Genomic DNA, 13,196 nt, shown 5'->3' on the forward strand with positions numbered 1-13,196 from the left:
TTTACTTGGCAGCATTTTGAGTTGTTTTCATTATGCTCTCATTGACACATAAGAAATATTTTAAATCATTTTTGAAAGTAATTAGTGTTCTTTAGAATGTTTGTTTTTTTCTGCAGTCAGTGAGCTAATGTTTATGCTGTTTAAATTGACATACTCAGATAATCTATATGGGGCTTTTCAGTGTTTAAATTTATTTTTAAGATGTTCAGTTGTGGATGTAGCTGGTCAGTATTTTTGAGAATTGTACTGGCTGGGCATCCCTCGGCTGCCTGTAACCAGAGGCAAGGTTGCTGTATGTTTTCTAAAAGCTCTGACGTTCACCAGTAGGTGTTTGAACGTCCTCTCGTATCGTTACCTAAATCCCCTTGAATGTTGATATTTTAGCAAGCGGCAGTGTACTCTCGTGTGGCAGATGATTCATAAATGTAACTTCTTTGTACTCAAAATTTGGTGTTAGGCTGCTGAAAAATTAAAGTGGTGATACTGGAGCCTTAATACAAAGCAATTGGTATAGTTACGAAGAGTTTATCTTCCATATTTTCTTTCCTGTAACAGGCAAACTTGTCAACATTGACACAAACTCATTACGATCTTCCATGAGGCCTGGCTTCGAGGATACCATTCGGCGGTGTATTCAGAGGTTCTTGTGCCATAACGATGGACAGACGTGGTCAAACAAACGCCACTATCATGAAGGTGAAAATCTGCAGTGTTTGTCCTTGCTCCTTCTCTCACTGGCTGTGTTTGTTTGTTTTTTTTTTAAAAACAAAAATGCTAAAATTCTGCCTATGTTCATTTTTTCCATATTTTTAGTTATCCTAATTGCTGTGAACTCATATGTACAACCTGAAGAAAGGTGACTTCTTGAGAAATAGGAATTCTGACAGAAGTTACTCTGATTGTGTTGTTCTAATGTGCCTGTTTTGATAGTTTTCATGGTATTTTGTTGAAAATCTAAAGAGTGCATATTAGCAATTTTTGTGCTTTTAAATAGGAGTGATATTTCTCTATTTCCTTTACAGCTTATACACAAGGTCATGCTGAAACACCACTGTATCGCTTTTCCTTAGCGGATGGAACTATAGTGACAGCACAAACAAAGAGCAAAGTGTTTCGAAATCCTGTAACTAATGACCGCCATGGATTTGTCTCTACCCACTTCCTTCAAAGGTGAAATGATTGGCGTCTGTTTGACAACTAAACATCATAGCTTTTAAAAATATATCTGATGTTGAAGATACATGGAAAAAATATTGTGCCAAAACATTTTGATTACAACTCAAAGTGAACAAGAATGTTCAGGAAGCAGAGTTACAAATGTATGGGATTAAGATTTTGTTCAGCACATAGCCTCTGAATTTACCTTTGTGGCAGAATGACAGTCCCAGTCAAAAGAGAGGTTTTTCCTTCTGTTTCTGCATGAGGCTTGCATTGTGTTCATTATTTTTGGAGTTTAACATATGTAATGATTAAACACGGGAAGTAGAAATGCTTAGTCACATGCTTTATCTTGCTCTTTTTAATTGCAGATCAGTTAAAAACACAGCAGCCCACCCCATCAGATGCATTACTGATGATTCATATGTACCTTAAATAGCACTTCCTCTGACCTTTTCTTGTTGATTGCAAGAATAACTGAAATGCCACTCTCTGGAGGGAATTTCTCTGCTTCTGGCATTAAAATACCTCCAGATGCTGAAAAATGAATAGCTGAGATTCTTCAGGGTATCATTAGTGTGCACAGAAGAACAGTGCCATGCGTTGATTCAGAAAGGGAGTAAAAAAAGATGTTTTAACTGAGAAATCTAACTAATGGCTGATAAAAAAAAAAAACAGAATACAGTGATACTGTGTGCACTTGTAACTCAATTCACCTGAAGGTGTTAATGAATGAGTGAGTGATATGGTTTAATTCTGCTTTTGTTGAGTGGCTTGAATTCTCATTGGTCTTATAGAAAAAAAAAATACCATGTTGTTCTGTCTTTGAAGCACTTGATTCTGAATAAGATTTGACTTCACTTTCTTGGGGTGTCTGGGGATGTTTTTGAATTTACAGAGAGCAAAATGGATATCGACCAAATCCTAATGCAGTTGGGCAAAACAGCAGAACAACTGTGGCTGGAAATACAAATTCTGTTGGTCTTATGAACATGTCACCTGGTCAAGGCATGCCAGTGCAGAACAGGAACTATGGCATGGGAGATCCCAGTGCAGTGAGTCAGCTGAGCAGCTCTCGATATGGAGGCCCTGGTACTATGGGACCAGTGAGCTCTGGACCAGGAATGCAGTCCTCTGCTTATCAGAGCAACAGTTATGGGTTAAATATCAGTAGCCCACCACATGGTAGTCCTGGTTTAACTTCCAACCAACAGAATCTGATGATATCTACTAGGAATCGAGGGAGTCCAAAAATGAATTCACACCAGTTTTCTCCAGTTACAGGTACTTTATTTTTACTGTAAGTAATTTTTAACGCTTTATTATTAAACAGTTCTATGACCCTGTGCGCATTACTTAAATGTAGTATACCTAATTTTGTAGTAAAAATTTATTTTCAAGTACTTAACCCAGTGTGGCAGTCATACATAGTCCTGAAGTAAAGGTAGATACAAGTGCTGTCATCTAATCAGTTTGATCTCTGTCTTGTGATGCAGGTATGCACTCTCCAATGGGATCTGCCGGCAACACCAGCAACAGCACTTTCTCTAGCAGTTCTCTTAGTGCTCTTCAAGCCATTAGTGAGGGGGTTGGAACTTCCCTTTTATCAACACTTTCTTCACCAGGTCCAAAATTGGATAATTCTCCAAATGTGAGCATAGGTCAGCAAAATAAAGCAAGTACCCAGGACTCCAAAAGCCCTTCGGGCTTGTATTGTGATCAAAATCAGGTGGAAAGTTCCGTCTGCCAATCAAACAGCAGGGATGTCCTTAGTGAAAAAGATAGTAAAGAGGGAAGTTTGGATGCATCTGAAAGTCAGAGAGGACAATCTGAAAGCAAAGGGCATAAAAAGCTTCTTCAGCTACTCACGTGCTCTTCAGATGAAAGAGGACATTCTACAGCATCAAACTCACCTTTAGACTCTAACTGTAAAGAATCTTCTACCAATGCTACCAGTCCTTCAGGAGTTTCCTCATCGACATCTGGAGGGGTGTCTTCCTCCTCAAACGTGCATGGGTCACTCCTGCAAGAGAAGCATAGGATTTTACATAAATTGTTGCAAAATGGTAATTCCCCTGCAGAGGTTGCCAAAATAACAGCTGAAGCTACTGGTAAAGACACGTATCATGACACTAGTAATACAGTCCCGTGTGGAGAAGGTACAGTCAAACAGGAACAACTGAGCCCAAAGAAGAAAGAAAACAATGCTTTACTAAGATACCTATTAGATAAAGATGATGTTAAGGATCCACTTTCCAAAGAGTTAAAGCCAAAAGTGGAAAATGTGGATAATAAAATGGGACAATGCAGTAGTTCTACCGTTCCTACTTCCAGTCAAGAAAAGGAGATGAAAATAAAAACAGAGCCAACAGAGGAGGTACTGTATAATGTAACGTGATGGTAACGAACAAGCTGGTAATTTCTCATTGCGGTGAACTGTAAAAGGGACAATGTATGCATGTGTAAACATTTCCAAGAAAAGTGTTTGCAAACAGTGGGAAACTACACGTTCAGGTTTTATTGTAACTGAGAAAGCACAAATAGAACTATGGGATATATATATAGCCAAACGTGCTGTATTGTTGTCCTGGAGTAATGTAAACTTTAAGTTACGGTATGATTGAGGTAGTATACATTTGCAAATACTTACGTAAAGTCAAATGTTTAGCATCTGCAGCTTCTTGTTGCACATGCTTATCTTTATGGCTTATTAGGAAATGGAGCTGTTAGCTGCCTCCATAATTAGCTGGCGATGCAATAGCAAAAGGCAGAACCAGCAGACATTACTTAATTTCAGTTTGAAAATACAAGCAATACGCAAAAGTGTGTAATGCTTAAAATAGATTGGTTTCAGTTCATTTGTTCTAGTACTTTTTTTTCCCTTAAATGAGAGAAAATGTCACAAATACGTAGAAATTCAAATATATCTATGTATTTATTTTAATATTTCAAGTGTTGAAATTCCAAGAAAGGTCATGCATGATAAAGCACTATAGAACAACCCAGTGAAAGCAGTGGTACACTTGGTGGAGACATCTGTTCTTAAATTTATGAAGTATGGATAATATTTCTTTTGTATTTAATTCTTAAGTCACATTTGGAACTGCTTTAAAGTAAATAATACCAGTCGGTATGGCAGAGCGTACTGAAAACACGCTGGTATCTTGGAAGTCAGACTTCTCCAGCCAGCAAGAACTCTGTAAATAAAAAATTTCTATACAATTTTTATATTTGCTGTGGGCTGACTGTAAATGAAACGCCCTGTAACGCTTCCAGGTATTTCTTACAGAAAAGTTGCAACTGTGAAGTAGTACCCAGTGCATAATTTCAGTACTTCCTCTGAGATCTAGCTTACAAACAAGCTCAGAGGAGCTTGTGTTATGAAAATCTGTATCTATTGTGTATGCAGTTCTTTTTCTGTTAAAACCGCATCTGATTTGTAGACAAATATTTGAAAAAGAGGAGGGCTCCGCTTTCCTGGAAAAATACGCGGGTACTTTTCACGTGGTGTTGTGTTTAGGAATGGTCAAATTGGGTATTTGTTTCTGGAAACTGTACTATTTGTCACTGAATGAGACATATTTTTTTGGTGTTGTTTGCTGTCATTCTTTTTTTATGTTTGCAAGTTGTTACGGCTGCAATTTTTATATTCAAAAATGTTTTTATTTGTGTCCTTCCAATTTCTCCTCATTGTCAAAATTAAATGAAAAAAAATGTAAAAAATTAGCTAATTGATATTAGAAGTTCTTTGGAAATTGGGAGAGATCCTAAGGTACTGTCAGTGAACTAAAACACAATCTCTGTGCTGTCACTTGAGATGAGCGAGGAACTAAATAAAAGCTGGAGGATATCTGCATGGTAATAAATAACCTTTGCTATTTTACTACTTCTGTTTCAGATGAGTGGAGACTTGGATAATTTGGATGCAATTTTAGGGGATCTGACAAGTTCAGAGTTTTACAATAATGCTATGTCTACAAGTGGAAATAACTTTGGAACGAAGCAAGCATTGTTTCAAGGAAATGCTCCACTAAGTAAGGAATTTCATTTAAAATCACTTTGGTTTTAAAATTGGGGTTTTCTTCTTACCCTGATGTAAGTGTAATGCATCTTCAGATCCTTAGAGAATACATTTGGATCTGCTGTGTCTTCATGGACAAACGTAATGCAAAATAGCAGCGCTTTATTCACTGTGTATGTTGTAGATAACTTCAGTTCCTCGTGTTATGGTTTTTTTTTTCAGGGATTGTCTAACAGATTTCTCAGAGGCAAGACATGAGGAAAAGTGTTTTGTCAGTTGTAAATTGAAATTGAGTTTGTGTTCCTAGCAGATGAGTAGGGAAATAACATGGGACTGGTGGCAAGCCTTTGATTTCTCATTTACTCTATGTGAAAACATCTTGTGACCTGCAAATCCTAATCAGTACTCCTCTGTGACATTGAAAGGAATGACCTATTGTAATGGAAAGCTGAGAAATAGAGAAGATGAACCTTGCTAATAGACTAGTATCACTACAGTTGTCGCTTCCTTTTATAACGTTGGTCATCTCTTGATTATATGGAGTCATTGTTTGCTGAGGTAGCTGAGGGAGGTGGATCACAGATAGTGAAAAATGTGAACTTAAGTAAAGTACATCTGGGGCCACTGACACTGTTGGCTGTGGAGCACACTGATCTCACTAAATTAGTCCACATAATATGAAGTGCTCAAAACCACACTGCTTCTGGATTCCACCTGATTCAAACAGGGAGCTGTCTGCCTTGTTTCTGTCTCCGTGTCAGAGTTATCCAAAGGCTGGACAAGTCCACTCATGTATGTTAATGCATCTGTAATACTAGTGTGTTTCAAAACGTTAGAAACATGGCTCGTTACAGAATATAAAGTAAAATGAACTTTTTTTTTTATGTCCAGGGCCAAAGGGAGTTGGATTTGGCTTTGCCTGTAAGATCTCTTAAGTATGCGTTCAAAATGTGATGTGGGCAGTGAGAATATAAGCAGAATAGCTATTTTTGGCTTGTTTAAGGTCAAAAATACATTGCCTATAAATAGGTACAATTTATGGAAGTTGCTAATAGTTCTTTCTGTTTAAAATATATAATTGCAATCTTCTTTGAATTCTTTAGCAGGTATGAGGAGTCCCCAGTCTGTGCAGAGTGCCCGCCCACCTTTCAACAGAGCCATGTCTTTAGACAGCCCCGTGGGCTCAGGTGCTCCAGTGAGGAATGTCAATGCGTTCTCCTTGTTACAAAAGCAAAACTTGATGGGTGGAAGTCCAAGAATGACTGAAAACCAGGAAAACTTTGGAGCAAATCTAGGTTTGTTGACTATACAAATAATTCTCATTGCAGAAGAAAAACCTTTAAAGTTAAGAATGTTACAAGATTATAGTATGAACAGAAGAGAAGAAACATTGAAGTCAAAGAATATTAATTTCATAACCAGCATATAAATACTTCTCCATTATGATGTCTAGTTAAAATTACACTAACACCGCAGTTTATTATCTCTGTACTATTACCAGTACTTCACTTTTACTTACTAATTAAATGATTTTTGGCTACTATGAGTTTTGAATTTAATGTGTTTTTGATAGGTAAAAGCAAGAACAAGTCACAATGGCAGTCAGTCATTAACATTTCAAAATATATTTAGATGAATATAGCTGTTTGATGATTTTCAACATGGCATGGTAAGCTTTAATTGCTTTTGTAGATGTTAGGTGAATTGCTTTGTCATTGACAGGTGTCCTTGATGGAAAAACAAACAAACAAACCCCAATAAAATCCAGTTAATTATAAAACAAAAACACATAGTACATACTAGATGAAAAAAAAAAATATTTTTTTTTTTGCTTTTTTTTTTATAGCAAGTGCTCCCAACAGAAGTGTATCTATGAATCAGCATCAGTCAGGAGACTGGGGTTTGCCAAACTCAAAGGTTAACAGATTGGAACCTACAAGTTCTACTTCCATGTTGAGACAAGGAGCTGAGTTCAGTGCATCCCTTCCCAGACCCGCAGCGGGTGGCTCTGTGCCTGGGCTGCCCGTCCGTTCTAATAGCATCCCTGGGACAAGACCAATGCTACAACAGCAAATGATGCATATGAGTAGGTTCTTGACTTTTTCTTGTGATACTTAGCACTGTCTCATTAGTTTCTTTAGCAAGCGTTCAGCATCAAAATCTTTTCAGATTTTTAGATGAGAAGCATCTTTTGGTACAATTGTAGCTTCTCATCTAAAGACTGTACTTTCTGAGGTTCGGACTACTATTCTCCCCTGACTGGGGCATTTTATGACTTCTGGATGATATTGCTGTTATTTTCTGGCGTTCTATTTCATATAGAGATTATTCAAGCTGAGTTTTCAGATCTTTTTTGGATAATTTCTCTATTATTTTTATTACTTTAGTGCAGCACTTCTCTCATAAAGTCCCAGAACCAGATGCCTTTTATGATTTTAGGTGAAGATATTAGTATTCTGATTAAATTTATTCATTGCACTACCTAATTTGTTTAATAATCTTTAACATAAGTGTTAGTGATCAGGGTGTTATTTTTTTTTTAAAGCTTTTTCTTGAGATTTTCAAAACTCATTTCACACGGGTTGTCCAAATTTCATATGAAACTACTTTGCAAATTCAGGTACTCATTTAAGTATTGATATCTAAATCTGTGATCTGTCATGTTTCTGAAGTCATCTGAAGTGTGAATTTACGTATGTATGCACTTTGGAATATGCTATTGGAAGGCTCTGGAAGCTGCTTCACTGTTTGTGTGATCATCCACAATGCTTAGTGTGAACGCTGGAGAGCAAGATGGCACCTTTTGCTTTAACAACAACTGTTTTACCTTACAGGGTCAAATGAGATCAACATTGGCATGGGGGGGAATCCTTACGGACAGCCAGGACCAGCCAGCCAGCCAGGGTCATGGCCTGACAACATGCTGTCCATGGAGCAAGCATCACGGGGTTTACAAAACAGGTAGAATTAAGGAAAGTTTTTTAAAAAGTTTGAATACAGCTGTTCACTGTTGGTCAGGAGCGTTTAAGACCTGGAAAAAATCAATGCAGCATGTCCAGAGGGGTTAAAGAAACTCTCTATCCAGTTCTGCTGCTGTTCTGTCACCATATGGATAGCTATTGTTTAACCCAGCTCCACAAAAGGCATTCCTAACAAAATCAGTCAATCCTTGAGTTGAGAGGCACAGAGAAAAGAGGTGGGAAAATCCTAAATTATGTCTTTCTGGCACATGCAGAAGCTAATATTTAGATGTGAGGAGAAAACAAAATTTATGCCTATTCAAGGCTAGATGACAGTTGCTTGGGTATTTCAGGACCTAGATTTGGACGTTTAAGTTCTTCAGTCTTCTAGGTGATTGTAGTACTTTCTTATTGTCAAGTAAATGATATGCTGTATGATAACTAATCACATGACTTTGCAGTCCATAATGGTTGTATTTTTTAAAAATATTTGTAGACAATTAGTGAGAAACTCTTTGGATGACCTCTTAAGTGCAGCTCCAAGTGTGGAAGGCCAGAATGATGAAAGGGCTCTTTTGGATCAGCTGCACACATTGCTGAGTAATACAGATGTCACAAGCCTGGAAGAAATTGACAGAGCACTAGGAATTCCTGATCTTGTAAACCAAGTAAGAGATTCTGGTTGCTTTTCTCTTTTCCAGAAGCCTGTGTTATTTTGGTACTTGGAAAAAAAAGTGAAGAGAGCCTCCTCGTTTACATGTGTGCCTTCACTTTCTTGTGTCCATTTTTCTGAATCTTTGGAAACATTCCTTCTGAGTAATGATTTTCATTGGAAAATTTAAGTATTGGTTAAACTTCTTTTGAGTTAAATAAGTAAACAAAATGTTATCTTCTTATCTATGTTAATTATCATTTGCCTTGGTATATAGTTTTTTTTTTTGTTCAAGGAGTATAAATCGTTATCATTCTATAAGCAGAGAATGAGTTAGGTTTCCTTAATATAACTGTAGTCAACTGAGCTGGGACTGAACTGTTTTACTGGCAGTTCACAAATAGGATATTTCCATCTCTTTCAATCCCAGCTTGAATTTGGATGGCTGATGTATAGGAAATTCTGTTCAGTACTTGGGAATTTACTGGAAAACACAAAATCATGCTATCATTTGTACAAACTGCAGTTTAAAAGAGCAGAAGGGCTTTGATAATGATACTAATCTGCTTATGCAAGCAGTGATCAGCAGAACTGATTTTCAAGTAAATTATTAATAGTCACTTGTGCTATTTCACTTGTACGGAGACAAATTTGGTAGTAATCTGCTCGTGCTGTTTCCTACTCCAGAAACTACTGGTCTTCGTATGATGCATTAGTTATGTTGTTTCTTTAGCAATTCATACTTGGACAGTGTTTTCAATAGCAGTATATGTTCTATATCTCTTAAAGGGGCAAACTTTGGAACCCAAACAAGATTCATTTCAAGGTCAGGAATCCGCAGTGATGATTGACCAGAAGTCTTCGTTGTATGGTCAGCCCTACCAAGGGCAGGGCGCAGCCTTGCCAGGAGGCTTTAATAACATTCAGGGACAACAGCCATCCTTTAATTCTGTGATGAATCAGATGAGCCAACAAAACAATTTTCCACTTCAAAATATGCATCCTAGAGCAAATGCAATGAGACCTCGGACCAGCACACCAAAGCAGCTCCGCATGCAGCTCCAGCAGAGGCTTCAGGGGCAGCAGGTAATCTTCTCCTGCTTTTACTTTTTTGTCTTGTTTCAGAATGAGGTGCTCACTGAACTGTATTGCTTCAAGAATATGGAATTTGGCATTACAGCAGATGATTATAAGAGTGGAACTTTTATTTTAACGGTGCTTTTCACATTGGCTGCCCAATAGCCGTAGATGTGAAAGAACCTTTATTAGGACAAGTATTTATCTTTCATCCACCTCATTATAGATTGAATTGGTTTTGGCAGCACAGGAAGTTTTTGCTAATGAAAACAGTAATCCTGTAGTACACAGATCTGGATGATTTCATTATCCATGCTAAAATTCAGTCTTTCTTCTGAAACTCCCTGAATGATTTTATTACGGAAAATACTGCTGAATGGGAAGAAGTGCTGTGGCCACTGGGAAATGCACTTGGATGTGATGAAGATTTCTATAATGGAAAATTTACAAATAAAACTCAGAAAACTGAGAGAGTACTGTGTGACATGGAATGGCAAGGTTAAATCCTTGGGAAATAGTGTGTTCTGTCTTGACTGTTCCATTACGCTAATTCAAGCTGCATGGATTTGGGCTGCTGTGATGGAGATGGAAGGAGACAGAAACAGTATTTTAGGCAGAACTGCTGGTATAACCTTCTGCCCAAAGCATGATTGGGAACAAAGAGATGGTGTGCTATATATTTATTCTTAAAAAGTGCTAATTTGAAGAGAAAAATAAAGCTCATAAGTGCTGTACTGTTGGAATGGTTTTTCTTTTTATGTGTCTGTTTGAGCTCAATAATAAATAGCTTGGTACTTTACGTGTATCAAACAAGGAAAAATTAGCCATTGTTCTTTAATCAAGAGATGGGTAAAGAGGTTGCCAGTGTTTTGTTCAGGTACTGGTATTTTCAAACTAACGCTGCTAAAATATCTTTTTCTAAGTTTATGAATCAAACCCGTCAAGCGCTTGAAATGAAAATGGAAAATCCAGGCAGTAGTAATACCTCAGTGATGAGACCAGTAATGCAGCCACAGGTGGGATCACAGGTAAGTAAGTATTACACTAACCATTTCTGAAACAGTCATGTTTATATAGACACACCTTTCACAGGCCTGCTTAGAGTGTGGGTCTTTTTTTCATGGTATGACAGCATTCTTTTTTTTTTTTCCCTTCCGATCTGTAATGAAAAAAGATGAATTTCCTACTTCTCTTATTTGTGAGACTTGAGGGGTTTGTTCATTGGGCCATGCTATCAGTGCAGTGCGCTGAAGTCTTTTCCATGTAGGAAATGGTTGACTACTGCATCATCTGTTCAGTACTAGTAACAACTTAATGAGTACCTTTGCCTTATGTTTTGTTAATTTTTGTACTAGCTGTCGATTTTCTTAACTTTCTGTTTTGGTAACGGTTATACTGTGTCTTAGAGTGCAAGCAGATTGATTGACTGACAATTTGTTTTGCAAAAAAATGTCTAATATGATTTTTCTTTTCTTTGGGGGTTAGCAGCAAGGTTTTCTTAATGCTCAAATGGTGGCTCAGCGTAACAGGGAGCTAATAAGTCATCATTTTAGACAACAGAGGATGGCAATGATGATGCAGCAGCAACAACCTCAGGCCTTCAGTCCACCACCGAATGTGACTGCCTCAGGAAGCATGGATAGTGGTCTGACCGGCCCTCCAATGGCTCAAGTTCCTCCACAGCAGTTCTCCTATCCACCTAATTACGGTACAGATACTAATACGGATTTTTTTATTCCTGTCTGGTGTTCTCTTCCCTTTTTATTATTAATCCAAATGGGCTAAATTCTGATCATTCTGAAAAAATCGAAAATACTGCTACAAAATAGATTTTTTTCCCTTTCCATAAGAAGAGAAACTGAAAGTGCTAGGTGATGGTAACTGAAGAGAATTGTTCTTTGTCTTATAAGGAATAAGCCAACAACCTGATCCTGCGTTTAGTAGAGTATCAAGCCCTCCCAATCCAATGATGGCATCAAGAATTGGACCTTCCCAGAATCCTATGATGCAGCATCCTCAGCCAGCACCAATGTACCAGTCTCCTGAGATGAAGGGCTGGCCGTCGGGGAGCATGGCCAGGAGCAGGTGAAGTGTACAGCTATAACCTGTTGCTCAAAAACTGTCTTTCATTTTGCCCAAATGGAGAAACACTGTTAAACTGTTTTGGGAAGAGGGTATAGAAGAGGGAAATACGACGATATTTCTAACATCTGTATCGTCCTTGATCCTGCTCTGGTTTACGAAATCAACAGATTAAACTTAGCTAGCTCCATTTGTTCACACTGGATCTCTGCAGTAGCTGGTAACTACATTCATTCATTATATATTGAAAAAATAACTTGGGGGGAAATGTGGTGGCTCAGAGTAGTATTAGAGTGTACAATACAGCCTTAACTGAAGCCTCCAAATGAAAAAAAAAGAACAGGAGATGTGTACATATACTTCTGCATGTATTTAAAAATTCAGAATTTCTTTTTGGAGGGAAACTTTTATTTCTATGTTAGACAGACAGTGTGCAGAAACAAGTAAATACAGCTCTAGTTTTAGGCTTGTGTTGGTAACAGTTCTTTCGCGTGTTGGCAACTGGTGCAGGGAGTGCAATATAGCAGTGAGTAAACTTCTTGAAATGTAATTTTGTCATTTTGTGCTTCAGTTCTTTCCCACAGCAGCAGTTCAGCCATCAAGGTAATCCTGCAACGTACAGTATGATGCACATGAACGGCAGCAGTGGCCACATTGGACAGATGAATATTAGTACTATGCCTATGTCAGGGATGCCTATGGGTCCAGACCAGGTAAGCTGTACATAAGGAGTGATGATCTACTGACTCTTTTCCAGCTGAGTATGATTTGCTTCAAGCCATTTGTGTGGTGCAATTCAGTCCTCTGTTTCCCTGTTTGCCTTTGTTTGTGGACTTGCAACTTGTGTGTCCCAAGAAATACCTTATTTTTGGTGATATTGTAATCAAATCCATGATAAACCCAAGCAGTAGTCGTTAGTTGTTAACTTTGAAGGACTGTATATAGGATCAAAGTTTAAACTGCACAAAGGACTGCAACAAAGGGAGCCTGGAGCAACCCCAGAAAGCAGGACACAGGGGTTGTGAAAGGTAACTTGAGTCAGAGGAGTTGGACTAAGAACGCTGGTAGTGCAGTGTTTTCTAGAAGGAGCTAGTGATGATGCTTACCCTTACACTACCTTAGAATACCTTATGTATGCATAGCAAGACACTGCAGAAAATTTAGGCTGCTTATTTAAGCAGAAAGTGAGCCAATAACAGGCACTGCAAAGAAGGCTGAAGTACAAAATATACTTTTGCTGTAATCT

General features: G+C 37.9%; 1 protein-coding gene across 19 annotated transcripts in view; it reads left to right on the forward strand.

Moving 5' to 3' along the window:
* The window catches only part of NCOA3 (nuclear receptor coactivator 3), an 89,395-nt gene that overhangs the window by 73,147 nt on the left and 3,052 nt on the right, over positions 1-13,196 (forward strand). For 15 of the 19 annotated variants that reach the window (XM_021417113.1, XM_021417114.1, XM_021417112.1 and 12 more), the window contains 14 exons: positions 556-696; positions 1,023-1,170; positions 2,057-2,442; positions 2,655-3,535; positions 5,057-5,192; positions 6,283-6,474; positions 7,026-7,265; positions 8,014-8,140; positions 8,636-8,807; positions 9,581-9,877; positions 10,792-10,896; positions 11,354-11,576; positions 11,779-11,953; positions 12,522-12,663. In XM_021417113.1, coding sequence (XP_021272788.1) covers positions 556-696; positions 1,023-1,170; positions 2,057-2,442; positions 2,655-3,535; positions 5,057-5,192; positions 6,283-6,474; positions 7,026-7,265; positions 8,014-8,140; positions 8,636-8,807; positions 9,581-9,877; positions 10,792-10,896; positions 11,354-11,576; positions 11,779-11,953; positions 12,522-12,663 — 3,365 coding nt within the window. The remainder of the gene's footprint in view (positions 1-555; positions 697-1,022; positions 1,171-2,056; positions 2,443-2,654; positions 3,536-5,056; positions 5,193-6,282; positions 6,475-7,025; positions 7,266-8,013; positions 8,141-8,635; positions 8,808-9,580; positions 9,878-10,791; positions 10,897-11,353; positions 11,577-11,778; positions 11,954-12,521; positions 12,664-13,196) is intronic. The other 4 variants (XM_021417129.1, XM_021417130.1, XM_021417128.1 and 1 more) reach the window with 4 other exon arrangements.

Source organism: Numida meleagris, chromosome 19, assembly GCF_002078875.1.
Source record: "Numida meleagris isolate 19003 breed g44 Domestic line chromosome 19, NumMel1.0, whole genome shotgun sequence".
NCBI lineage: Eukaryota > Metazoa > Chordata > Aves > Galliformes > Numididae > Numida > Numida meleagris.